Raw genomic sequence first — 22,488 nt, 5'->3', positions numbered from 1 at the left:
TGAGTTTGGGCATATTCAAAGGTCGACTCATTGTTTCTTCCTCGTCTCTACCATTATCATGGTTTAAAAAGAACTGCGACACCTGCTGTCAGATTTCAGGTCAGTTTGTGAAAATTGTCCAATCCGGTTTGAACAGACGGTGATTGTCGACGAATAGAAACCCTCAGCTGCATGGTGGACTGTTGGTACATCCAATTGCTTGGGTGGTAATAATAGTCTGTCCGTGGTGCGGAGGTGAACACACTGCTTGGGACAGGACAGCGCTAGCGTTACATGGGGAACGCAGACGACAGCGGCAGGTTCTACCGCTCCTACATCCAGGAGGGACAAATATACACTCTGGAGGAGTCTGTAGGGCTTTGCGCGCTTATGCTATAGGGAATTGACTTGATGAAGTAACCAAGCCGACCATGAACACGTCGCATTTTAGGTAACCATAGCATCTAACAGTAGGAGATATTCACACACAGAGAGAGAGACACACACAGAGGGAGAGAGGGCCATGCACATACACTCAGCCGCTTTGTGATCACCGCCGTCGCTGTGTGTGTGTGTGTGTGTTTTCAGTGTCTCCTCCTCTGAGCATGGACTGACCATATCCCTCTCTGGATGATTTGATGGGGCTGCTTAGAGTCATGATGCCGCCCAAGTTGCAGCTTCTGGCGCTGCTGGCGTTCGCAGTGGCCATGTTCTTCCTGGAGAACCAGATCCAGAAGCTGGAGGAGTCCCGGGGAAAGCTCGGTAAGTTTAAGGGACTGCAGCCCGACCCCATCCGTTTCACACCAGGACCAACGCAGGCCGTGTGTGAGGTCTATCTCTTGGCTCAGTGCAAATCTGTGTAACTCCGTTGTTGTGCATTGTAGTCAATAAGAGGCAGTGTGCAGAGATGTGCAGCACTTCAGCACACATGCTTCATCAGACAATGGCACACAGTCATGACATGTGAATCTGGAAGCTGAACTTTGCCTGACTGTGAGCCCAAACTATTCTGAGTATTTGTAGAAAATTACAGATAATGTCTCCCTTTATTCCTAATGTGTGCAGTGCAGTGTGAGATTGTGGAGGTGCTGCTGTTCTCAGCCTGTGATCCAATGAGTGAGTGCCTGTGTGTGTGTGTATATACTTAAGAGCTTTATTATTGATTAACCTGGCATCTAATTTCTAGATTAAGTGATTAAAGGTTTGGTCTATGCAGTGTCAGAAAGAATTGGAAATTGCTCATCATGGTTTCTCAAAGCCCAAGGTGATGTCTTTGTCTTCGTTTGGACAGAAACCCAAAGATATTCAGCTTACAGTGATGGGAAAAAGAGAAAAACGAGGCTAATTCTCACATTTGAGAAGCTGGACCTCGAGAATGTCAGGCAATATTGATTAACTGATCATCCAAATGGCTGCAGACTAAATTTAAGTCAATTGATGAACTGATAAAAAGACTTTCTTTTTTTTCCAAATGAGATGACAAACCAACAGCTAATTTGGAAATCTGGGCATGTGATATTGGACCTACAGACTGGTGGTTCTGGGTTGAGACTGGAAGGTGCGATGGTCAGTGATGAATGCACAGTTTATTGCAGTGTTCTCAGTAACAATAGAAAACATGTGTTTGCTCAAAGTAAGTTTTAGTAATGTTCTGTATGAATGGGGACGCCACCCTGCTGCAAATCCTCTCCCAACCCTTTACTGATTGAAACGTGACCGGCGCTGCATTCATATCTCATTGGTAGCTGCCATCAGGGGCTTCGTCTCAATAAAGATCTGGGACATTGCAGGATTATCTCTGTGGTGCCTCCACTGTGGGGATTTTGTTTTTTAAGGAACAGTAGAGCGGTGCAGACAACCACAGGGTATAGACGGTGTACCTCAGGGGTTCCACACACCTCGTCTTGTATCATATGAGTGGGAGCCTGGCAGCCAACAGACCCTTTCACTGCAGCCATTTTGACATATTATAGCAGGAGAAGCACAGGTGTGATTAATAACATTAACAATGTTGCTGCAGTGAATTCCATTTCAGTGAGGCAATTCCAGGGTCCTAATATTCAAAAATGGCTTACAGGAACACTTAACAGAACAGAGACGTAGTTAATGTTATTAGAAACACCTGGGCTCTCCTGCTATGACAAGTCAAAATGTGTGCTGTGGAAAAAGGTCCATTACATTTAACTACTGCTCACACAGCTGGACGATGAGACCTTCCCTCGGGGAGAATTTGGTCGGACCTATGATAAGAAACACAAGGTCACCATAGTGAAGACAAACATAGTCTGAACCTGACCCACATTATGAGACAAGGTCTGATTAGCCAAAAATAAGTGAAAACGCTTGTGTGGGAATTAGTCGTTTTTAATTAACAGTAATCTGTTAATCGTAGACTTGCATATGAAATATGAACTTTTAATGACATCAGATTGGCTTCGAGGGAATTCTCATGGCAAATGTTCTGTTTTACTATTTTCGGATGATCTGTGGACCAAACATTTAATCCATCAATCAAAAAAATTGCTCAGATTAATCAAAAGTGAAAGTAGTTATCAGCTTCTGCCTTGATTAAAATTTGCAGTGATAACAAACAGATAAATAACAGTGTTTGTGATTAAATTGTTACAGATTCATTTTCTGTCAGTCGATTTATCTTTTCAGCTTTTTGACATTTTTGTTTGATAAATAGCATAAATGAGTAATCGATTCATCACATAGCAACGTTTCAGCCCTCGTCAGGGCCTTAGATAGTTGATGTGGCTCCCCTTTACTGGGGCTGGAGCTGAAACGGTTCGTTAATTATAGGAAAATTGTCTCAGCCTTTTTTTCAAGCACACATTACAGTTCACTTGTTCAAGCTCCTTAGGATGTGACTGTTTGCTGCTTTTCTTTGTTTTACAGGTTGGTAAACTGAAAACCTTTGGGTTTTGGACTCTAAGTCAGTTTGTCATTTGCGAAATTGTTGGGAAATCAATTTTCATGATTTTCTGATGTTGTGTAGATAGACAGCAAGTTAATCAGCTATGAAAGCAGTCATTTCAAATCACAGATTCTGAGGCTTTTTAGTAGGCGAGTAACAGACAGACTTTGTCACATGAGTCGAAGAGGAGTGTGTTGGGAAGATTCCAGACCAGACTGTGAATAAAACAGTTAACAGTCATCTTAATTGAATGAAGTGTCCTGGCTGAGTTTTCACATGGTGGAACAATCAGGCTTCCTGTGGGGAGAGATGGCTATGTTGGCCTGTGACGTGGTTTACTGCTGCTGTAAAGGGTTCTACTTTACACCCGGTGAAAATCCAAACTCTCCTGGGCCCCCCACACACAAATACACTCCCGATGCTGAAACAGAACCTGAGAGGCCTTTTCCCTGACTGCCCACCACCACGAGAATCTGTTGACTTGGCAAAAAGCGCTCTGATGGATGACTGGACTGAGCAGACGTCTGTATACTGGAGCTCTGAATTATGTGCTGCATGGCCAAATAGTTGTGACTGAGGCTTTCACAGGCACGATGCTGACAGACGGTCATGGGGCCGGTCACATAGCCAGGTACGCCCGCTGCAGGTCCATCTGTGCAACAGTAAAAAAAAAAAAACAAAACCTGTGTAATAACCACGGCAAGGACAGGTGGTGTGCAAACCCAAATGAGATCTCCATGAATGACTCTTATATGATAAACATGAGGAGGAAATAGGAGAAGCTCTATATGTCACCTTCCTGTATCATGTTTTCACACATTCACAATTAACTTGATGCAGGTTGGAATGACCAGCGCCCTCTCCTCACAGCGTGGGATCCCATCGCCTGGCACGCATTTTGAATCATTTCCCCTATTAGACACCCCCCGCAGGGCAGACAAGCTGTGATTTGCTTCCAAGCTAATCGTCATCCCAAGGTTTCACTGAGAAGTCTCCTGCATTACAATCACGCTGCGATGCAGCTGTGTGTCCTGCTGTGGGCCTAATCCATTATTCTGACAGTATTTCTCTCCGGCTGCTCACCGGCACTGCTGCCGGCTGGGTCAACAGTAACGCAGGCTGACTGCACAGGGATGGATGGCTAGAAGAATGAAAATAGAGATTCTTTTATAAAGAGCTACGAACGGGGGATTCAAGGCCACTTTCCCTGTCAGTATTGCCAGTAGTTCCCTCTTATTTCAGGCAATTTCACCTTGAAGAATTTCACACTACTGACAGTCCTGTGTAATGTCTCACTGATGTCAGACAGCTGATAAGTGCTTGAAATTCAATGGTGATTAGATGAAAAGATGAGATAATTAAGTTGGTTGAAAGTGAAGATGACTTTTCCCAAGCCTGTACTTTTTAAACAATACCTTAAAGTCCACGACCAGAAAGGTTTTCTGGTTCTTGAAAACCACTGAAAAGGACTGTTTTGTCAAATTAAATGAATAATTTGTTCTGGCTGACTTATTATTTATGACTTATGATTGATGTTTGAAACTAATTCAGATGTTGCAATTAATGTTATAATTTTCTCTTTGAATCTTTTCTATGTGCAGATTTATGTGGCACAGATTATTAAGTGTAGTGCTGCCCCAGTGATGAATTCTAGACCATGAAAACGACGCAGAACACCAGTGTGGGGTATTATGGGAATGGGAGGGGTTTTTTTTATTCTGGAGTTCTGAAACAGCATTTGTTTTGAGTGATTTCCGTCTTTTCTGGCTGAAAGTACGTTCGTTAAACAGCTGAGTGCGTCAGTATTTGTATAACATCTGCCCTCGCTACCTGCTTTTTTAGATTCAAGCCGTGCAGAACTTATTTCCTCAGAGAGAATATCCGTGAACACACTTATTTTAGCAGCTTTTCCACAGCTTCTGTACTATTTTTGATTCTTAGAAAATCAGCCAGTAACAGAACTTGCAGCCATAGGTGGGAGGTTAATTCAAGAGGGCATCTGTGGTATACTGAGAGATGCGTAAATAGAAATGTTGCTTATAAAACTGTCACCTCATGGCCCTCGTAACTGGAGCAAGCGACCTCTTCACCTCTGAGCCCTGCAGGCCGTGTGAGGACTGCGTGTCACCTAGCTGGACAGACATTCAGAGACCCCCCCCCCCACACACACACACACACATCACCGCCTTTTATTGGCCCGTCATTATTCAGCCTGATTAAAGGAATTCAATTTCCATCTGTTGCGTGGTGATATTTTGTTCCAGACACAAGAGGCTCTGTGATGAGCTCTGAGAGAGAAGAGAGATGCTGTAGAATGCAGAAGGAAGGGGATGCATGCACTCATTGTCAAAGTGTTCGCAGAGCCTGACGCAAGACTTTTAAGCATTCATTTGTCGCTCCCAGGCTTTCGTTTGAATTTCGCTTTGATTGTCATGCCAGGCACTCGCAGACTCGAGCCCACCCTCGTACTCCGCCGCGGAGGGACCTGGGAATCTGGTCAGGAATTTGCTCTTGAAAGGACTTTGGTCAGGCATTGCTAGTCCATCCTCATGAGCACACTGCATGGACTTTGATTGGACGACTTTATACCTTTGAGCTACCCTGCTGCTCAGACCTCCTGCTGCACATCACTCTCCCTGTTGCTGATGAGACTTTGAACTGCAGTTGCGTTTGAAATTTTCCGTCTAACTGGTGCCCTTCGGTCCTGCACATTTGTCAAGTGTGTGTCGCCTGATGTCGGTGACTCACTCAAAGGGCTGTTACACCGAATGGTGGCTTCCTTTTGAAGCTAATTGGTGACACATTGGTAGCACTCAGATAGACCCAACCCCGTGTCTTTTCCACAACTCAACTGCAAACCTCACTCTCCTAAATGTGTAACCTCCCTGTCCTTTCTGCAGACGTGGCACTCATATTTCCTTCCAACTCTCCCTGACACCCCACATCTCTGTTTTTAGCTTCCCCGAAGGGTATAAAGGGTGCGTCAGTCATTTGCTTTCACTCTGCATGTTGGCATCTGCTACCGTAAGCAGCCAGTCACATCTATCGCTACGATCTGCCTGCTATGAAACATGCCATTTGAGCGGCTAATGGAGAGGAGCCCACAGCAGAGATGGGCGTAGGTGTTGGGGATAGATTTGTTGCATGAGGTGGGGAGGAGGAGCGCTAATGGTCATACTGGGCTTTTGCTGTAGTGTTGAAAGCAGGCTTTGATTAGGGCAGAGGATTTACTACCCCTAGCACACATTTTGCCTGACAGGGAATGTGTTCCTGCAAAGTGGTGTGGCGTTTGCAGCTGTAGCAGGATGACAGACAGGCTAATCAGGGTGTTATGGACGGTTTCACACTACGGATGTAATTGGACGCCATTCTAGAAGAACACCTCACTCCCAGTAACACCCATCACTCTCTTTCCCACCACCCCAAATATTCCCTCCCCACCTCTTCACACAAAAACACACGCATGCACTTGCTCCTCCTCGCCATCTCCCCTCCATCTTCATTTTTTCCCTGTGTCACTAGTGGGGAAAGATGTCAGCGTACTCAGCTGGAAGAAATGCGCTTCAAAGATCGCATGGCACCACTGCAGGCCAGATTATATTGACTGAACTCACGGGGGCAAGTGGAGCTCTGACTGATGGCTGATGAGATATTATTTAGTTGAAGTGATAAATCAGAGGTGGGTCAGCAAGCCGTCCCTGCACAGACGCTCAGAGTGAACACTGATCCTGAGTGCTGATGTGACTTTTCCTTCAGTTTTTTCACTCACACGTTTTAATGACGATAAAAGCTACAAGATCAATTTTAGACCCCGACAGCTTGCTGTGCATAGTTAGAGCCTGTAGGCTTTTGACACATGATGGAGGCTGTGGTTTTTAGACACGTGACTCCTGGCCTCTGCAGAGTTAGCATGGTTTCTTTTTCTCTCCGACGACATTCAGCTCCTCGTCTGACAGCGGAAATGGGGAGCAGCTAATAAACCTCTGTCATGATTATAACTTACAATGGCAGTACTCTCAGCTCCTTCTGGATCAATAGTTGTAAACAACTTCTTTATTTGCGTGCCGAGTCTCCTTTGTGGTATTCAAATCCCTCTTGTGTTTTACCAACCCCATTGGATGAGAGCCTGAAAAGAGAATGTCCGCCGCTGGCTTCAGAAATAAGGTGCTATCAAAGGAGGAGGAGGAGGGAGTGTGGATGGAGGAAGGGGGGAGGTGGAATGAAAAAGATGATTTAATTTTCATTGCGACACAGAAATATTTAAAGCCGCGGCTTGTGAAAATCATAAGCCCCTGTGGAGGATAAAAAAAAAAGGAAAAAAGATGCCTGCAGCATTTTTACAAGCAATTTCGTCAGAGAACGTAGGGATAAAGGAGGAAGGAAGGTGTTTGAGTAGCGCTGCTCTTCTTCTTCCTCAGCCCCTGGCTCAACTTTGCTCCTATTAGTTGTAGAGTTGGCTTACAGCTGCTTTTTATCTTCTGTCTCCTGTAATATGTCCAGGACCAGGCGTCACCAGGGACTAACTGTTCAGGAAGTGTTACTACAATCTCCACTCCACCTCTTTTCTCCCTGCCTTTGCCTCTTTTTCTATCATTCTATCTGTTATCAATTTACATGCGTCTGTTTCCCTCTCCCCAGTGTGCCGAACGGCGTGAGCAGCATTGCCAAATCGCACAAAATTCAACTTGAAGTTCATCAGACAGAATACAAATAAGTGCACGGCAAACAGCTGTGATGTGTGTGTGTGTGTGTGTGTGTGTGAGAGAGAAGTATCTGTGTAGCTAAATATTCAGCTGCAGCACTCAGACTGCCCCCCGCTGGGTGAGGATCAGTAGATTTATGTGTGTGTGCATCTCTTTCTCTCTCGCACATCGACTTGCACTCAGTCAGTAATGTGACACACATGGTTGATTGATTAACCGTTTGTTTGTTAGACCAGTCTCTGTATCTATCTATCTGTTCTGTCCTGTCTCTGCCTAATATCAATGATGCGTGACCCCAGTAGACTGGATTATTATTGTCCCTGATCTGCCATATTGAACAGATGACGAATTGGCCAGACATGATTGATCAACTGTAATTGCCACCTCTTTGTCACTGTTGTTAAAAAAATCTAAATCTTCAAGAACAATTAAAATTAAAATTTAGTCAAGCATTAAAATAATGTCGCCGTATTAATGTCTTCACTTCTTTGGGTGACTAGCAATTACTGTCACCATTTATTAGTTCGCCAATTGCTTTTCAGATTAATCCATCTATCTTTTGGCCCATTAAATGTCAGAAAATAGTACAAATGCCTGCCACAATTTCCAAGAGATCCTGGTAACTTACACTGACTGAATGCTATATATTTACATACATTCATATTAACATAACAAATACAGCATAATGGGAGTGGAGAGCATAGAATACATAGAAAAGCATGCATGATTATTGTATAATTATGTATAGTCGTATAGACACCGAAAATTATTTTCTCATGAACACAGAGCTTTGCTGCTTTGATTGATGGTGACAAAGTTCACTTTCTCATCTGTAAAACAGAATATGAATTGAAAGGGATTTATTTTTCCAAAAAGAGGAAAATAAATGAAAAGCTCCAAAGATTCTTTTGGCTTTCACTGTCAAAAATTGTTAGTATTTTCAAACTTGTAGTCTTCAGCCCCAAACGGCACTTCCCAGCCCCTGTAATCAAACTGCAGTCTCTTTAATGCCGCTGTGAGTGTGATGTAGATGAATTATATTCAACATATTTTTCTGATTTTAGAGCTTCTCTCCTCTGGATTATGGCAGATGGATGTTGATAGAGATTTTACTAAGTAAATCAAGGTGGTGTGTTCTTACAGCCTCCTGTGACCTTCCGCACAGAGAGGACTGATCCAATTCTGTTCCCCATAGTGATGTTTAAGTTGATTTTAAGTTGAGAGGAAAAAGGAGCACTGGTAGCCAATCAGCATTCGGTGTCAACCAAAATGCTTTAGTTTAGGCATCCAAATCAATATCCAGAGAGTAAAAGTGGGGCCTGTTCATTGCGTCACAGTGATCCTCTGATGGTGAATACAGTGCAACATCCTCACTGGGTGAATGGTGTGTACATGCTAAATATAATGAGGAGAAGCAGAGAAGCAAAGAGATGAAAGGCACACAGATAAGCCCGCAGAGATAAAGTGATAACAAGTTGAACTGGTCTCGTTACAGAGAAGTTCTGTTTAAGGCTGCTCTCACTCTGTAGCACGTTTCTGTGAGGGACAGATTCTCTGTGGTGTTCACCTGTCCCTCCCACTCATCATTAAACCTATGAATAGCTGTCGTCTGCTCTGTCTAATAGAGTGTGGAGTTTTCCCTGGACTCCTATATATGCATTATTAATTATCTGTTACAGAGCTGAGAGACTGCAAGGCAAAGGGAACATCAGATATCTGGGTTGTAGCTTACAACCAAATCTGGGCTGTTATGCAAACAGTGTTTGTTGTTGAATTAGGATATGAGGGCTCTGAGCAACACTGAGAGTTGTATTTCAGTGTGACTCTGCATCTGCATTCAGCTTGTGTCATTTGTGCATTTTAAATTTCTCCCACTTTACACACTCACAGATTTGACTGCGGTGTTTGAGGCTGTGGCTGAAACATTTTAGCAGCGACAGAGACATTCCCGCTGTGGTTTCATTTCCTCTGACAAATACATCTTATAGCTCTTCTCTTGACCAGAGTTACCCAGATATTGTCGCCTTCCTCTGAAGCACAAATGCCTCTGAAAATGACGGCTAATTCCCAGTGCTTAGTCATTGACAATCTGTGCCAAAATGAGATCTGTTCCAATCAATCCGCCACCCCCCTCCCCCACAACTTGTCAGACCCGCCTTTACTTAACAAGACAGGGGAATGATGGGATCTGCCATCTGTGTAAATTGCTCCATAATCTCATCTGACTGGCTGTTTCTGATGAAGCAGACAGAATGTGGCTCCTTTACTCTGTTTCTGTTTTCCCAGACAGTATTGGCTCACCTGTCAGACAGGACTACAGGCTTCGATCGCACAAGAGACAAATTGGAGGAGAAAGTAGCAGGTTGAACTGCGATGATAACCATCTCCATCTATACCGGATTGTTATCATTAGTGTAGAGACATGGCTTGCATTTAGACATTAATTATAGATGGGCCACATGTGGCAGGATCTCATTCAGTGCACCCTTGTGTTTAGTCGAACGGCTTGTGTTTCATCTGTAGTTCATGAACTCCAAAGAGCAGCAAAAAACAAAAAATACACCCCATTCTCAGCTGAAGCCTAAATCTTTTTGAGTCTGCTCTCAAAAAAAAGAGGTCGTTCTTGAAGTTACCATCTTTCCCCTCAATGACACTCAATGGGGTAATTATGGTCTCAAGACGCAGACCCCAAACCACTTAACCACTTTAAGTGTCTGCACAGGGTTGCCTGTCAGTGTTGACAAGGACGAGATTTGTGTCTTCTCCATATCTGAGGAATGCTTTGTCTACATGCTCTGACAAAAACATGCTTGTTTTCAATGTGCTACTTTGTCAGGGGGGGGGACAAAAGTAATTTCCAGGCTTTTTAGGACACATGACCTTTACATGGATTGTTAGTGCTGAATTAGCAGCAGGAACATTTCTCCAGAGGACGACATACCCCGCCTGTGCACCTGTCGATGTGGGTGGAAATCCGACTCATGACCTTAACAGCACGCTTTCCTCCCTGTGTTTTCCTTACCTTTCCTGCTCCCCTATGTGCCGTCTAGTAAAAGTAGAACTGCCGTGAAAGTCATAACAATGAAAAACTCCTCAGTCTGTATTTATGAAGCCTCACAAAGCAGCAGCGTTAAGTCTTGGACAGGAAATACGGTGTCACGAAACATCTTATTTACGAGAAGCTGCAATGTCGCCACACATTTTATTTTCACTACTTCACCTCACTGGGTGCATTTGTTGATTTGAATTTTAATAGTGGAGCTTTTGTGTTGCTCCTGTTACAGCCTGGCTCTGATATATTGCTGAGCATCATTTCTAAAATTTGCCAATGAGGTCAAGTAGATACTGGTAGGCACAGTATTATCATCAGCTGTCATTACCAACAACTTAGCCAGTCAAGTCTGCATAATCCACCCCATTTCTTTGTTCCCCCTGCTTCCTCACTTCGTTGACCATCTCCAACAAAATAAAACTCAGCAGCATCAAATATACTGCCTCTAAAATCATCTGCCTTACCACACCCAAACTCTGACAGAGCCAATGCAAGCCTCGCACTTACGCTAGCAAATGACAGTGATTATCCCCTCGATCAATACTTCACATTACTGCCATCTGGTCTGAGACACAGGACCTTTTAAAATGCAGGAGAGATCGCCACGGCAGGAGTTGTCCCCTCTGCCATTGCAGCGTTGAACAGACTGCGTTGCTGACAGTTTTGTGTGCTGGGATGCATTTACTGAGACCATGTGTGCCGTCTTCATCTGCGTGCTGCTAAGTTTGTTTCTATGTTGAACTGGCTGTGAAACCAAATCTCCCTCTGGGACAATAAAGTCTAAATCTAAACTCTAAATCTCTAAGAGAAATAGGTGGCTCTTTAGCTCTTAAATGCTCCCCTCTGTTCACCGACTAGCTGCTTACTTTGTCTGTCTGCCGTGCAATGCCGGGCAGGTAGTGCACACAGGGTTTACAGAGGTGTGTGTACACTGTATTTAATGGATACTTGAAGGCGGAAGGATGTATTCACAGTGCACAGAGGACCAGGGGTGGGGGATCAATAGGACCCCAACAGCAAACTTTTACCCCAGGGCCCCCTAACAGGTGAATCTGGCCCTGACCTGGCTGTTGTAAACCATGACTGTCAATCGCCAATTGATTGTCTGACCCCAATTTGGTCGGTCTCCATGTGTCCCAATCCTTGTTCTTGTCTCCCTTGCCTGTTCCTCTCTCCCTCAACTCCCCCACCTTTCCTCCAGCTGTACTGTGGAGCACAGACAAGTGAATGAGACCCTTCATTCAGTGTCAATGTCGTACTTGTGTACCAAAGCCACTAGGAAAAATGCCTCAGCTACAGCAACGGCTACAGCTTACCCCCCCCCAAACCCCACAAAAAACAAAAATAAAATTGCACTTCAGTTCAAATGTGCTTTGTTCTTATTGTTCTCTAAAATGAGTTTCAGTGTGAAAAACTGTGTGCAGCATAAAAGTATTGGTATCTAGTCAGAAGTTTAAAAGAATCATGTGTATGTCTCTGTTGATGCTGTCGTACTGAGCCTGTTTGATAGCTCTGAAGGCATTTTCAATGTTCTGAACACCTTCACATTCCCTTAATGAAAGCACTCGCCTTTATCCATCTCCTTTTTCAGTTCTCTGCAGCTGCCAGGAGCACTGAAAGGCTGCACAACAGATTTCCTCTCACACCACTACACTACACGCTTCCCATTCCTTTTCATAACTTAAATAACAATAGTAATGCAGGTTCTGGCTCTGTTCTGCCCGTCCTGAATCTCCCCGTCAGCCTGACTTTATTCCTGTTTCCGCTGATAATCCACTCTGTGCTTAACGGATTTGTAGACTGAATTAGAATAATTAGAAATTTGGAAGAGCACACTTTATTCAAATGTTTGTGAGTGCTGCAGTGGTGACATAACTGTCCCTCTAAACCTGGCAGTGCAAAACAGCAGCGTGCATCCAAATCTGAACTGAGGGAAGAGATAGAAACAGCACCAGCAGCAGCCGACTAACTCAATTTTTATACAGCAGCAACCTAGATCTCCTCCCTGTCATCCTCCATTGATTTTGCAATCCAGCGCCATCCGAGCAGAACCATACAAGCCGTACACCTCAGTCTGCCGCTGATAGCCAATCTCTATTACCCACCTAGCCCAAGGCTTCGGTTCGAGGGGCTAACCCTCTCAGGGGAAGCAGCCAGAGGGAGAGAACTCCGACTGGCGGATCGCTGCAATGATGGATTTATGAGCTGCTTGGAGAAAGGATCATCTTCTCTCCTCCACTTTTATTATCCCATCAGATCTGACGTGATAGCAATAATACATGACGGCCTGTCACATTTTGCAGATCTGGCGGCGAATATGAATGATGATTTCAAATGCTTGCGTCTAATCAGCCGCGAAATTGCTTCAGTAAATATGTTCAACTACCAGCGCTCTGTCTTCGTCCTGTCTCTCATTTTGAATGAAACTCACAGTAATAGGCTTGTAGTTGTCACAATGTTTAAGACCCGTGTTGACTTCACGGTTCATAATTAGCTTTTAATGCACAGGGACGGCTTGAGGGGAGGAAACTGACGGAAATGTGGAATGAAAGGAGGCCTGCTGTGTGGCCATAGTAATTCAGGCTTTTGTTCTCTAATTAAATGACCTCAGAAGGGAGCGCTAAGCTTAAGTTTATGTGTGTGTGTGGCGCCCTCTGATATGGAGGTTTGTGCCAAGTGTATTCAGTCTCGCAATGAATAGGGCGTCTGCTACAAAGCTCAAGAAGCACTCTCTGTGCCCGCTTCGCCCCCTTGTTCGTTGTTGGACGTTTGCCACAAAACACCATGTCTATAACAAGTGGTTTCTGGGCCTCTTCGAATAGTTCAGGACGTTGTAGTTAGGGACACAGTAGCACCCAGCCTTTTCCCACTCCCCATCCTTCCCTCTGAGGGGGGGGGGGGAAAAGAGAGAAAAATTAGCAGTTTTCCTTGCAAGCTTGAGCTGCACGGAAGCTTAAATGTGTGTGTTTGTTCCACAGCAAAGCATAAAGAAAGCTTACATGATGATGCTTGTTGTCCTGTTGGCCCCTGGAGATGTAAGCATTTTGAAATATGGACAACAACATAGATTAAGTCTGCAGCTAAGGAGAGTAGTGCTAAGTCACTCAGTTCTCCCTTATCTCTAAATGGTATCCAGCCATGAAGCTTACATCTTATTTGTCCTTCTTGTTTGTGGGACATCTTGCTCTGAGTCTTCTGCCAGCACAGTGGAGATGTGTGGAATTTCATTTGTGGCGCTCACAACTTTAAAACAATACATTTCAAATACCCTACAGCAAGATTGCTTTCAGGAACAATATCCCCGCTACTCTGGAAAATCCACAGAGCTCACTGTTTTCACTGGAGCATTTCTTCAATGGAAAGTAGCTCCAGTGAAAACTCTTGACAGTGAGGTCTGTGGATTTTCCAGTGAAATTAGGACAGTGTCACCTGTAAAGCCACATTGCTATTGTTTTTTCACAGAAGTGGAAAAAAATGGCAAACACAGTTCCTATCGCCGTACTGTACCGTGGGGGACAAATCTCAAAATCTGGTCCAGCTGCTAGAGGTAGGAAATGCTGCATGTGTGTTTGACCATTTTAAAGCCCCTGAACATTTGGTATCATCATTATACATTAAGTATTCATTCAGTTAACGTCTCAGTTGCCACCAAATAAACACTAGTTAACCTGAGGGTAGTTGACCGCTGGCTGGGGTTAGCCATGTCATTTAGCCCAGTATACATTTGGCTGATAGATGAAATTAAAATGTTGATTCAGAGCAGCTTTAAGGTAAGGGAAAAGGAAAAAACTCTAAGTATTATTTATTCACACTCACAAACTCAACTTCATCTGCTTCATCAGGGCCATGTGGGAGTAGTTTGATCAGATTTGATTGGCAGTCATGTGGCAACTGAAGCAACCACACAACAGATTTAGGTTCTGCCAAGTCCTGATTGGTGCTTTTAAGACTGTGAAGTAAATTCTTCACATGCCTGGTACTATGCATCAGACTAAAGCATCCTAATATTTATAACTTATATTGTCACAGGTTGCGTTCTGACTTCTTTTTTGAATGTCTTAGTCTCTCTGTCTCCTTTGACTTCATTATAAAAATAATGCCAAAAGGACATTTGAGCCCTAGCCATAAAGTTCCAGCATAGCAACTGTTATTGCTGTTGTTGTTGGATAATGCATGCTTTGGATGGATGCGTGAATGAATGTCTCCATTACAGTTGTTCTGCTGCTGACAGCCTTCAGCCATTACAACCACCTGGCATGTCTCCCTGCCACCAGCCCATAACACCAGTTGTGAGCGTGTGGAAGAGGTGCGGCTCCGTCCGTAACCAGATCCAGCTTTGATGAGTGGAACATTAACAGCTGCTCAGGAGGGTGTAAGAGAGGAGGCAGTGAGAGGATTTCTGTGTGTGTGTGTGTGTGTGTGTGTGTGTCTTAGCCCACGTGTGTTCACACAGATGAAAGACAGTGCGCCAGATTCACAGATGACATGTTAATTGGCCTCCGGTGCCAGATGCCAGTGTCTAAAGCTGGTCCAGGGCAGTCCAGGCTGTAACAGTGTCTCAGTAGCCAGGCAGGGCTTTAGGCAGGGCTTTAGGAGCCCGCTGGCTCCACTGAGTGCTCCCACGGGTATTAGGTGCTCCAGTGTTGTGCTGCCTCCCGTCACTCACACACACACATACACACACACACATACACATAAACACCCTTCTTCTTCTCACTCCATCCTTCCTGCAGAGCACTCTGAGACATTGTCAACACCAGTCAATCTGAGACGAATTCAGACCAAGAAAAGCCAGAGGGCAACAAAGGCCTGGGCGTCTTTGTGTTGAATCCATTCACACTGAGGCACTGAGGTCTGGCTTTTTCTGCAGTGTTTGGATTGAAATACCAGTCACCCCCCCTAAACCTCTGCCCTCCTCATTTATAGTGTACTGATAACCTGCAAATGTCCAGCTAGCGATCAAGTAACTGTAGCCAACCTCTAACCCTCAGCTTGTCACCTCTTGCTCTTCACCTTTTCATTCCTGTTACGTGATGTTTTTTTCCGAGGATGAGGAAACTAGGTCAGATAAATCGTTTGACACTATCTAAGGTCTGTCTGAAGCGTGCGAAGATGTACTAGGCCATGACAGTACATTTATTTAATCTAAAATGGCAGCACACAGACACTTCACTCTGCAGTTAAATAAGTGAAAGTAAAGGTACGGGGTTGATATTAAAGCTGAATCTGATTAGAGAACGAGAGAGGTGATACCGCAGCGTGAAATAGGCTGCTCACAAAATGATTAACTAATATTCCTGTTTGACATTATTCTTGGTCCTTGGTGTGACGCGGGAGAGGAGTTTCCACTGTCTGCTCTCCAAAGGAGATGTGTGAGACGAGTGTTCAAATGAAATGGAAATCCATTTTAATAAGGTTATGGTTAAGCCTCGCTCACAGCAATGCTACCTCTGACAAGGACAATGGGTGGTTCATGTTAACTGGCTTTATATTTAAGTCTAATGTTGTAGCAGTGATATTAAATGTACATCAGCTAAGTGCTGTTTGAGCATAGTTATGAAACATGTTACTGTCCGGTATATAAGCAAAAATCTGGGAGTTTGAAATGATCATGTTTTTGCTTTGAAAGCCCTTGTGACTTCTACAAGTTTAATTGCTCATGTTTTTGCTGTATGTCCTTATTATTTAATATTATGTAATACTTTCGGGCACTTTTTACAAGAAGTTTTCTATTCACTTATTCTGCTCCACAGAGAGGTCAAAGGTCAGGTTCAGCTGCAGAGCAGCACCTTTGGAGCTGGTTGGAGTTTGTATAATGAGTAACGTGCTGAAGGACATTTTTTCATTATTTGTTTCTGCAGTGTTAAACCAACACAAAATCCTTATCTGTATGTCCTGAACTCACCTCTGTCTAACTGTCTAAACCGCAGAGCGAGCCATCGCCAGACATGAAGTTCGAGAGATTGAGCAGCGGCACACACAGGATGGTATTCGGGAAAGGGACTCATCGGCCTTGACACTGTCCGACAGCGAAGATGACGTTGTCATCATCTACAACCGCGTGCCCAAGACAGCCAGCACCTCCTTCACCAACATCGCCTACGACCTGTGTGGGAAGAACCACTACCACGTCCTGCACATCAACACCACCAAGAACAACCCAGTCATGTCCATGCAGGACCAGGTCAGAGCAACAGCTGACAACAAGTTTAAAATTAATTCCTCCTTTCATGTTTTCTCAGTATTCGCTATTTGGTAAACTGTGTGTACTTAACAATGAGATTTTCATCCTTTGTAATAATAATAATAATCATTCTTTGTTTAAGGTGCGGTTTGTGAAGAACGTGACTGAGTGGAGGGAAATGAAGCCAGCTTTCTACCATGGACACGTCTCCTTCCTGGACTTCACCAAGTAAATATGTTGTCCTGCAGTTGTCTCATAATGGCAGACGTGTTTATTCACAGTTTACTTACCATGTTGTGGTTTTGTGCAGGTGACTCCACCTTGTGGTCATTTACCATCACTTACACAGTGTAGGCTCATGATGTCAATGTAGCACAAAATTACTTGGCTGAATAAAGAAGAAAGCACATTATTGACCTCTTAAACTTGTTAGCTATGAATGTCTTTATAATTCATCAATTCATCAATTCTGTTGAGCACTACAATCCCATGACTGTCATGTCTCAGGTTTGGGGTGAAGAGGAAGCCTATCTACATAAATGTGATCCGGGACCCCATTGAAAGACTGGTGTCCTATTACTATTTTTTGCGTTTCGGGGATGACTACCGGCCTGGCTTGAGACGCAGGAAACAAGGAGACAAGAAGGTTAAAATCCATGAATACTCTCATTCTTTTATTTAAAGTATCAGGTTCACAATCTTTTGAGCCAGACTTAAAATAGTCAGGTGGCCAGAACAAAACAAAATCACTCCTATTGTTCATGCTATTAACTGATCCTCTCTTAATGCACTTTAAATGGAAGTGATAGGGCACAAAGTTTTCGGTTCATCGTTCTGTGCAAAAACAAAGTCGAACATTTATTTAAAGATAATAAGGCGCTAAACTTTCAGTCAGCCAAATCAAGTGTGTGTCCTCCAAAGTTACAGAATTTTTGGTATAAAATTCTGTTGTTGTATTTCCCTGGAGAGTTTTTTTGTTATGAGGCAATGGGGGAAATAGCAACAAAAAAGTCTTGCAAAAAATACTGTGACTGTGTGAGGACACACACTCACTTCTGAAGTCAGATAAACATTGGGATACGTTGTTGGATTGCTGGATTTTGTCCCTTCTCTTATTTTTAGAAGTGCATGAAGCTTAATGCCCAGAAGGAACGACTCCAGCAATCAAAATCTGTTCTAATGTTCTTATATGTACTACTGACTATTGTTTTAAGACAGATTTGACTAAACTGACAAGTGCTTTCTTCAGAAATACTCATGCTTTGTGTTTGTGTTGCAGACATTTGATGAATGCGTATCAGCCGGCGGCTCAGACTGTGCCCCAGAGAAGCTCTGGCTCCAGATTCCCTTTTTCTGTGGTCACTACTCTGAATGCTGGTGCGTACTCGAACACCTGATGATGTATCCTGCTTACACAACACCGCTTAGAGCGAAGATTTTTTAGGTTCTCTTGTACTTTTGTATTGATATTAGAAATGACAGGAGGTAGAGCTTGATTTAGCTCATCTTTAATTTCAACTTTCTGTTTATTTGTGATAATCTGTGTTTTTCGTATCATGAGAAAATCCCATGAAAGGACCAAACAGAATTGATCCCACTAATAAGTCTGCATAGCCGAAGCATTTGGTCTTTTCTGTGGGATTTATTGCAAATAACAAAAACACAGAACATCATCTACATTATCCTTTTCTTGTCTCAGGCAGTTCAGATGGCTCAGGAGGGATAGTTTGATAATGCACCACATTAAACCTTATAGTCCTTTTCTTGTACTGTGCTCATCTTCTCAAGGTCTCCAATATCCCTCTGTCTCGGCCTTGATCCGTTCTCTCTGCACGATGATGTGTATCAGTGTCTCTCTCTCTTAACCTCCTTAATCTCTCCTTGACTCTGCCCTACGTCATTTAACCATCTACCCCGCTAAGGCAGTTCAGGGACTGAAGGTCTGACTTTCTAGGACTTGGTTCACAGTGGTGCACGCACTATATCAGAGTAATGCAAAGCACCTCGGAAATGTTAAATAAACACTGAAGACAAAAGGTCAAAGGTGCTGCCGGTCTTCTAATGTTGTGTTTAATGAGGCTCTGCCAAAAAGTCACTTTATAGGTTTAAACAGTCTAGTTCCTCCTTTTATTATCTAATTTCCTGACCATGACAACACCTGCCACCGACCTCATTTTCTTCCCCACTCCTTCCTGCCTTTCTCCTCTGTCCTCTGGTCCTCCTGACTCTCTTCACATCTCACTTCATCATTTTTCCTGTCACTGTCTCTGCATCCTTTAGCTCTCCTCTGCTGCTCTTTTGTCACTTTCTTCCTGCTCTTTATTTCTGTTCTTTGCAAATGATTTGGATATTTTACATCCAGCAGAACTGGCATTATTTCAGCAGAATATTAAGAAAATTAACAACATACAATCAATATTTGCAGGAACGTGGGTAGCCAGTGGGCTCTGGAGCAGGCCAAATACAACCTGGTAAATGAATACATGCTGGTCGGGGTGACAGAAGAGCTGGAGGACTTTGTCATGATGCTGGAGGCAGCACTGCCACGTTTCTTCAAAGGAGCCACTGAGCTGTACAAAACAGGTGCCATATGCTGTTGCCTTTTGTTTCTCTCACCAACTTAATGACTCACCCACGCTGCAGTGCGAGTGTGCTTGTGTTTGTGTGTGTGTGTGTGTGTGTGTGTGTGTGTGTGCGTGCGCACGCATGCATGCGTGTGCTGTGGTTGCATATTAGCAGATTGCATGGCTTCTCTGAGAATTGAATTGTGATCAATAAGCACTCGTGACTCTTGCTGATGTAGTTACAGATTAGTTACAATTTGTGGAGCCAGAATAAATAATGGAGCACACAAAAGAATGAAATTCGACATTGACGTAGATGAAAATATGAAAATATTTCTATCAGCAGAGAAACCCAATTACTCAAGTTAATCTGCTCTGTATTTAAAGAATTTGAAGACTGAGTCTCTGTTTTCAGAAGTCATGCATTCTCGGTTGCCTTTCAAAAACAAGCTAAATTAAAGAGAACTACAGAACGCATCAGACAGGACTGACAGCTGCTCCATGTTTCCACAATAATCATTTTAGACTTTTCAGAAATATGCTTATTCACTTTGTTGCTGCCAGTTGGATGATAAAATTGATAACGCTCTCATGTCTGTAAATTAAATATAAAGCCAGAAGTGGGTTAGCTTAGCTTAGCATCAAGGTTGGAACCGGTTATAAGTGCAGCCAAACAAATTACACAAAAATGTTTTTGCATTTTGGTTTATATATGGATTGAACAAATGTTTCCAGCCTTTATGCTAAGCTAAGCTAATTGTTTTTTTTTGGCTGTAGCTTTATATTTGTCATAAAGACATGTGAAGAGGAGTTTGTTTTAAATTGCCTACAAGTGGTGCCAACAAATTTTTAAAATGCAGTAGCCATAAATAACTACAACCACTTCAACAAAAATAAAATAAACCACTACTGCAAAATAAAACTGTAGTATTGTCCACATTAACATTAGACATAATAAAAAAACATGTATATAAATGCTGATTCATTGAGAGCATGTACACTGGACCCCTTTAATCCTCCCGTCCCTTCATCACAGGGAAGAAATCCCACCTGAGAAAGACCAGCGAGAAAAAGCCACCCACAAAGGAGTCTATCGCCAAGCTGCAGCAGTCTGCCATCTGGAAGATGGAGAATGAGTTCTATGAGTTTGCACTGGAGCAGTTCCAGTTTGTCAGGGCACATGCTGTCAGAGAAAAGGACGGGGAGCTCTACCTGCTGGCGCAAAACTTCTTCTATGAAAAAATATACCCCAAAAACTAAAGAGACACATGTTCTTAGAAGGATGTGGGGAGGACACTGGGGTACAGGCTCAGATGTGCAGTCTGAGGTAATAGAGAGAAGTGGAAGTAATGGACTGAGTGACTGGTTTGTACATGTGACTGAGAACATAATGTGTAGCTGCCGAACCTCTGACGCATTGATCAGACCAGTGAGGTGACCGCTCTGTTATTCACGTCAGTGCCGGCCAACTGGACGAGGAGCTCATGTTTCGTCAGTAGGTCGTGTTCCCAGCAGCCCCCGTGGCTTCCACTCCCTGTCACTTCCATTTCAAAGGCCGTCTGTGTAGACGACCTCTGCCAGGACACATGCCCGGAGACAGACTGTCCCGCAGCTGGTCAGACCTTGACTCCTGATTGGCCTCACTGTTCTCCGATTCAGACAAAATATTTTCATTGGCTCTGTACTGTTTGGTTGTGTTTGATTGTATTTTAACTCTTTATTATGGTTGTCTTTTGTATAAAGATGGTGACATTTTCCACGGTGAAACAACATCCCCATGCCTCACCACTCACCACTAACTTAAGAACTTTTAAATGTAAGAAACTGACTACTGTGCTGTATTATTGGACTTGAATGAGAACTTTTGAGGTTTTTATGAAATAAAAATCCTGTGACCATGGACTATTCACTGGGGCAATCTGTATGTTTTATACTATACTTGATGTGTTTTATTGAATTACTTGTAATGTGCAGCTTTTCCCAGGGGGTTTTCCTCAGTTATGAAGAAAGCATTTACACATGATAATATTCAAGTGTGTGAAAACATTAAGGTGTGAATGCTGCTGCTGTAAATATTTACTACTTTTTCAGTCTCTTGCTGCAGCATAAAATCATCCCATTTATAAACTGTTGACATCCTTTTGAGGTTACACTGTGTTTCTGTCATGTTTGTACACTTCTTTCTCTATCATTTCACTTATTCGCCTGCATTTTTTTTTTTATGTTCTTTTCGTTGTAGATTCACACCTGGATGTCTGCTAATATGTGACTATACTACTTAAAGGAATATTCCATCATTTAGAGAAATTAGTTAATCCGTTCTTTAGCCAAGAGTTATATGAGAAGGTCGGCACCACTCTCTCATCAGTCCTTGGTTTGTTAGCTCAGCTTAGCATAGAGGCTGTAAACAGTGGGAAACCACTACTCTGTCACTTTCACATAACCCGCCTCAACACTGCAACTTTTTTGTACAGATTAAATGAACAAGATATAACATGTTAATTAATGAGCTTTAGAGGTGCTGTCAGTTGAATTTTGTAATCTTTGAAATACAGAACCAGTCTAGCTGTTATCCCTTGTTTCTTGTCTATATGCTAAGCTAACCAGCTGCAAACTATTGAGAAAGTGCTGTCAGTCTGCTCAGATAGAGGACAAATGTTCCAAAATCTCTATTGTTTAAAAAAAAAGATGGAGGCAAGGTTTGTAATAACTTTGCTAATTTGCCTCTGTCCTTTTCTTCTTTTGCTTTCTTAAAGGCTTGGGTTTATTGCAGTTTTAATCGCCTTTATTGGCCAGTTAAAGTTCTTCTCTGCCCTTCATGAATTGATAACTAACATTTGGACACGTTTAAAGTGACATAATGTTGCCCTCTCAACTGAATTAATGTCTGACTGCTGACCTGGAGGAGCTGCACAGAATCTTTCTACTGGATGTACTGTCACATCACAATACCTGAAGGATTTAAATATACCGATGAATAACTACTGATTTTTTTCTGGGGACATACTGTAGTTTGGGTGCCTTCTCTACTCCCAGCTCTACTTGTGTTGCAGCTTTGTCATAATGGAACATAAAAACAACATGGC

The 22,488-nt window shown here is 43.2% G+C and overlaps 1 protein-coding gene across 1 annotated transcript; it reads left to right on the top strand.

The window, feature by feature from the left end:
* Positions 1–146: 146 nt before the first annotated feature.
* hs2st1a (heparan sulfate 2-O-sulfotransferase 1a) lies at positions 147–21,311 on the top strand. Its single transcript, XM_046408371.1, has 8 exons — positions 147–430; positions 568–741; positions 16,585–16,838; positions 16,981–17,066; positions 17,346–17,484; positions 18,118–18,215; positions 19,264–19,421; positions 20,439–21,311. Exons 2-8 carry the CDS (start codon positions 618–620, stop codon positions 20,660–20,662), a joined length of 1,083 nt encoding a protein of 360 aa, XP_046264327.1. The 5' UTR covers positions 147–430; positions 568–617; the 3' UTR covers positions 20,663–21,311.
* Positions 21,312–22,488: the final 1,177 nt, after the last annotated feature.

This window comes from Scatophagus argus, chromosome 13 (genome assembly GCF_020382885.2).
Source record: "Scatophagus argus isolate fScaArg1 chromosome 13, fScaArg1.pri, whole genome shotgun sequence".
Lineage (NCBI taxonomy): Eukaryota > Metazoa > Chordata > Actinopteri > Scatophagidae > Scatophagus > Scatophagus argus.
Note: the sequence above shows the minus strand (reverse complement) of the source record. Positions and strands in the feature narration are given on the sequence as shown.

Bases quoted from the DNA above. Each gene is read 5' to 3' on its own strand.
- hs2st1a (XM_046408371.1), top strand. From the start codon at position 618: ATGGGGCTGCTTAGAGTCATGATGCCGCCCAAGTTGCAGCTTCTGGCG. The intron at 17,067-17,345 runs GTAAATATGTTG...GTCATGTCTCAG, and splicing joins TCCTTCCTGGACTTCACCAA to GTTTGGGGTGAAGAGGAAGC. The intron at 18,216-19,263 runs GTGCGTACTCGA...CAATATTTGCAG, and splicing joins GGTCACTACTCTGAATGCTG to GAACGTGGGTAGCCAGTGGG.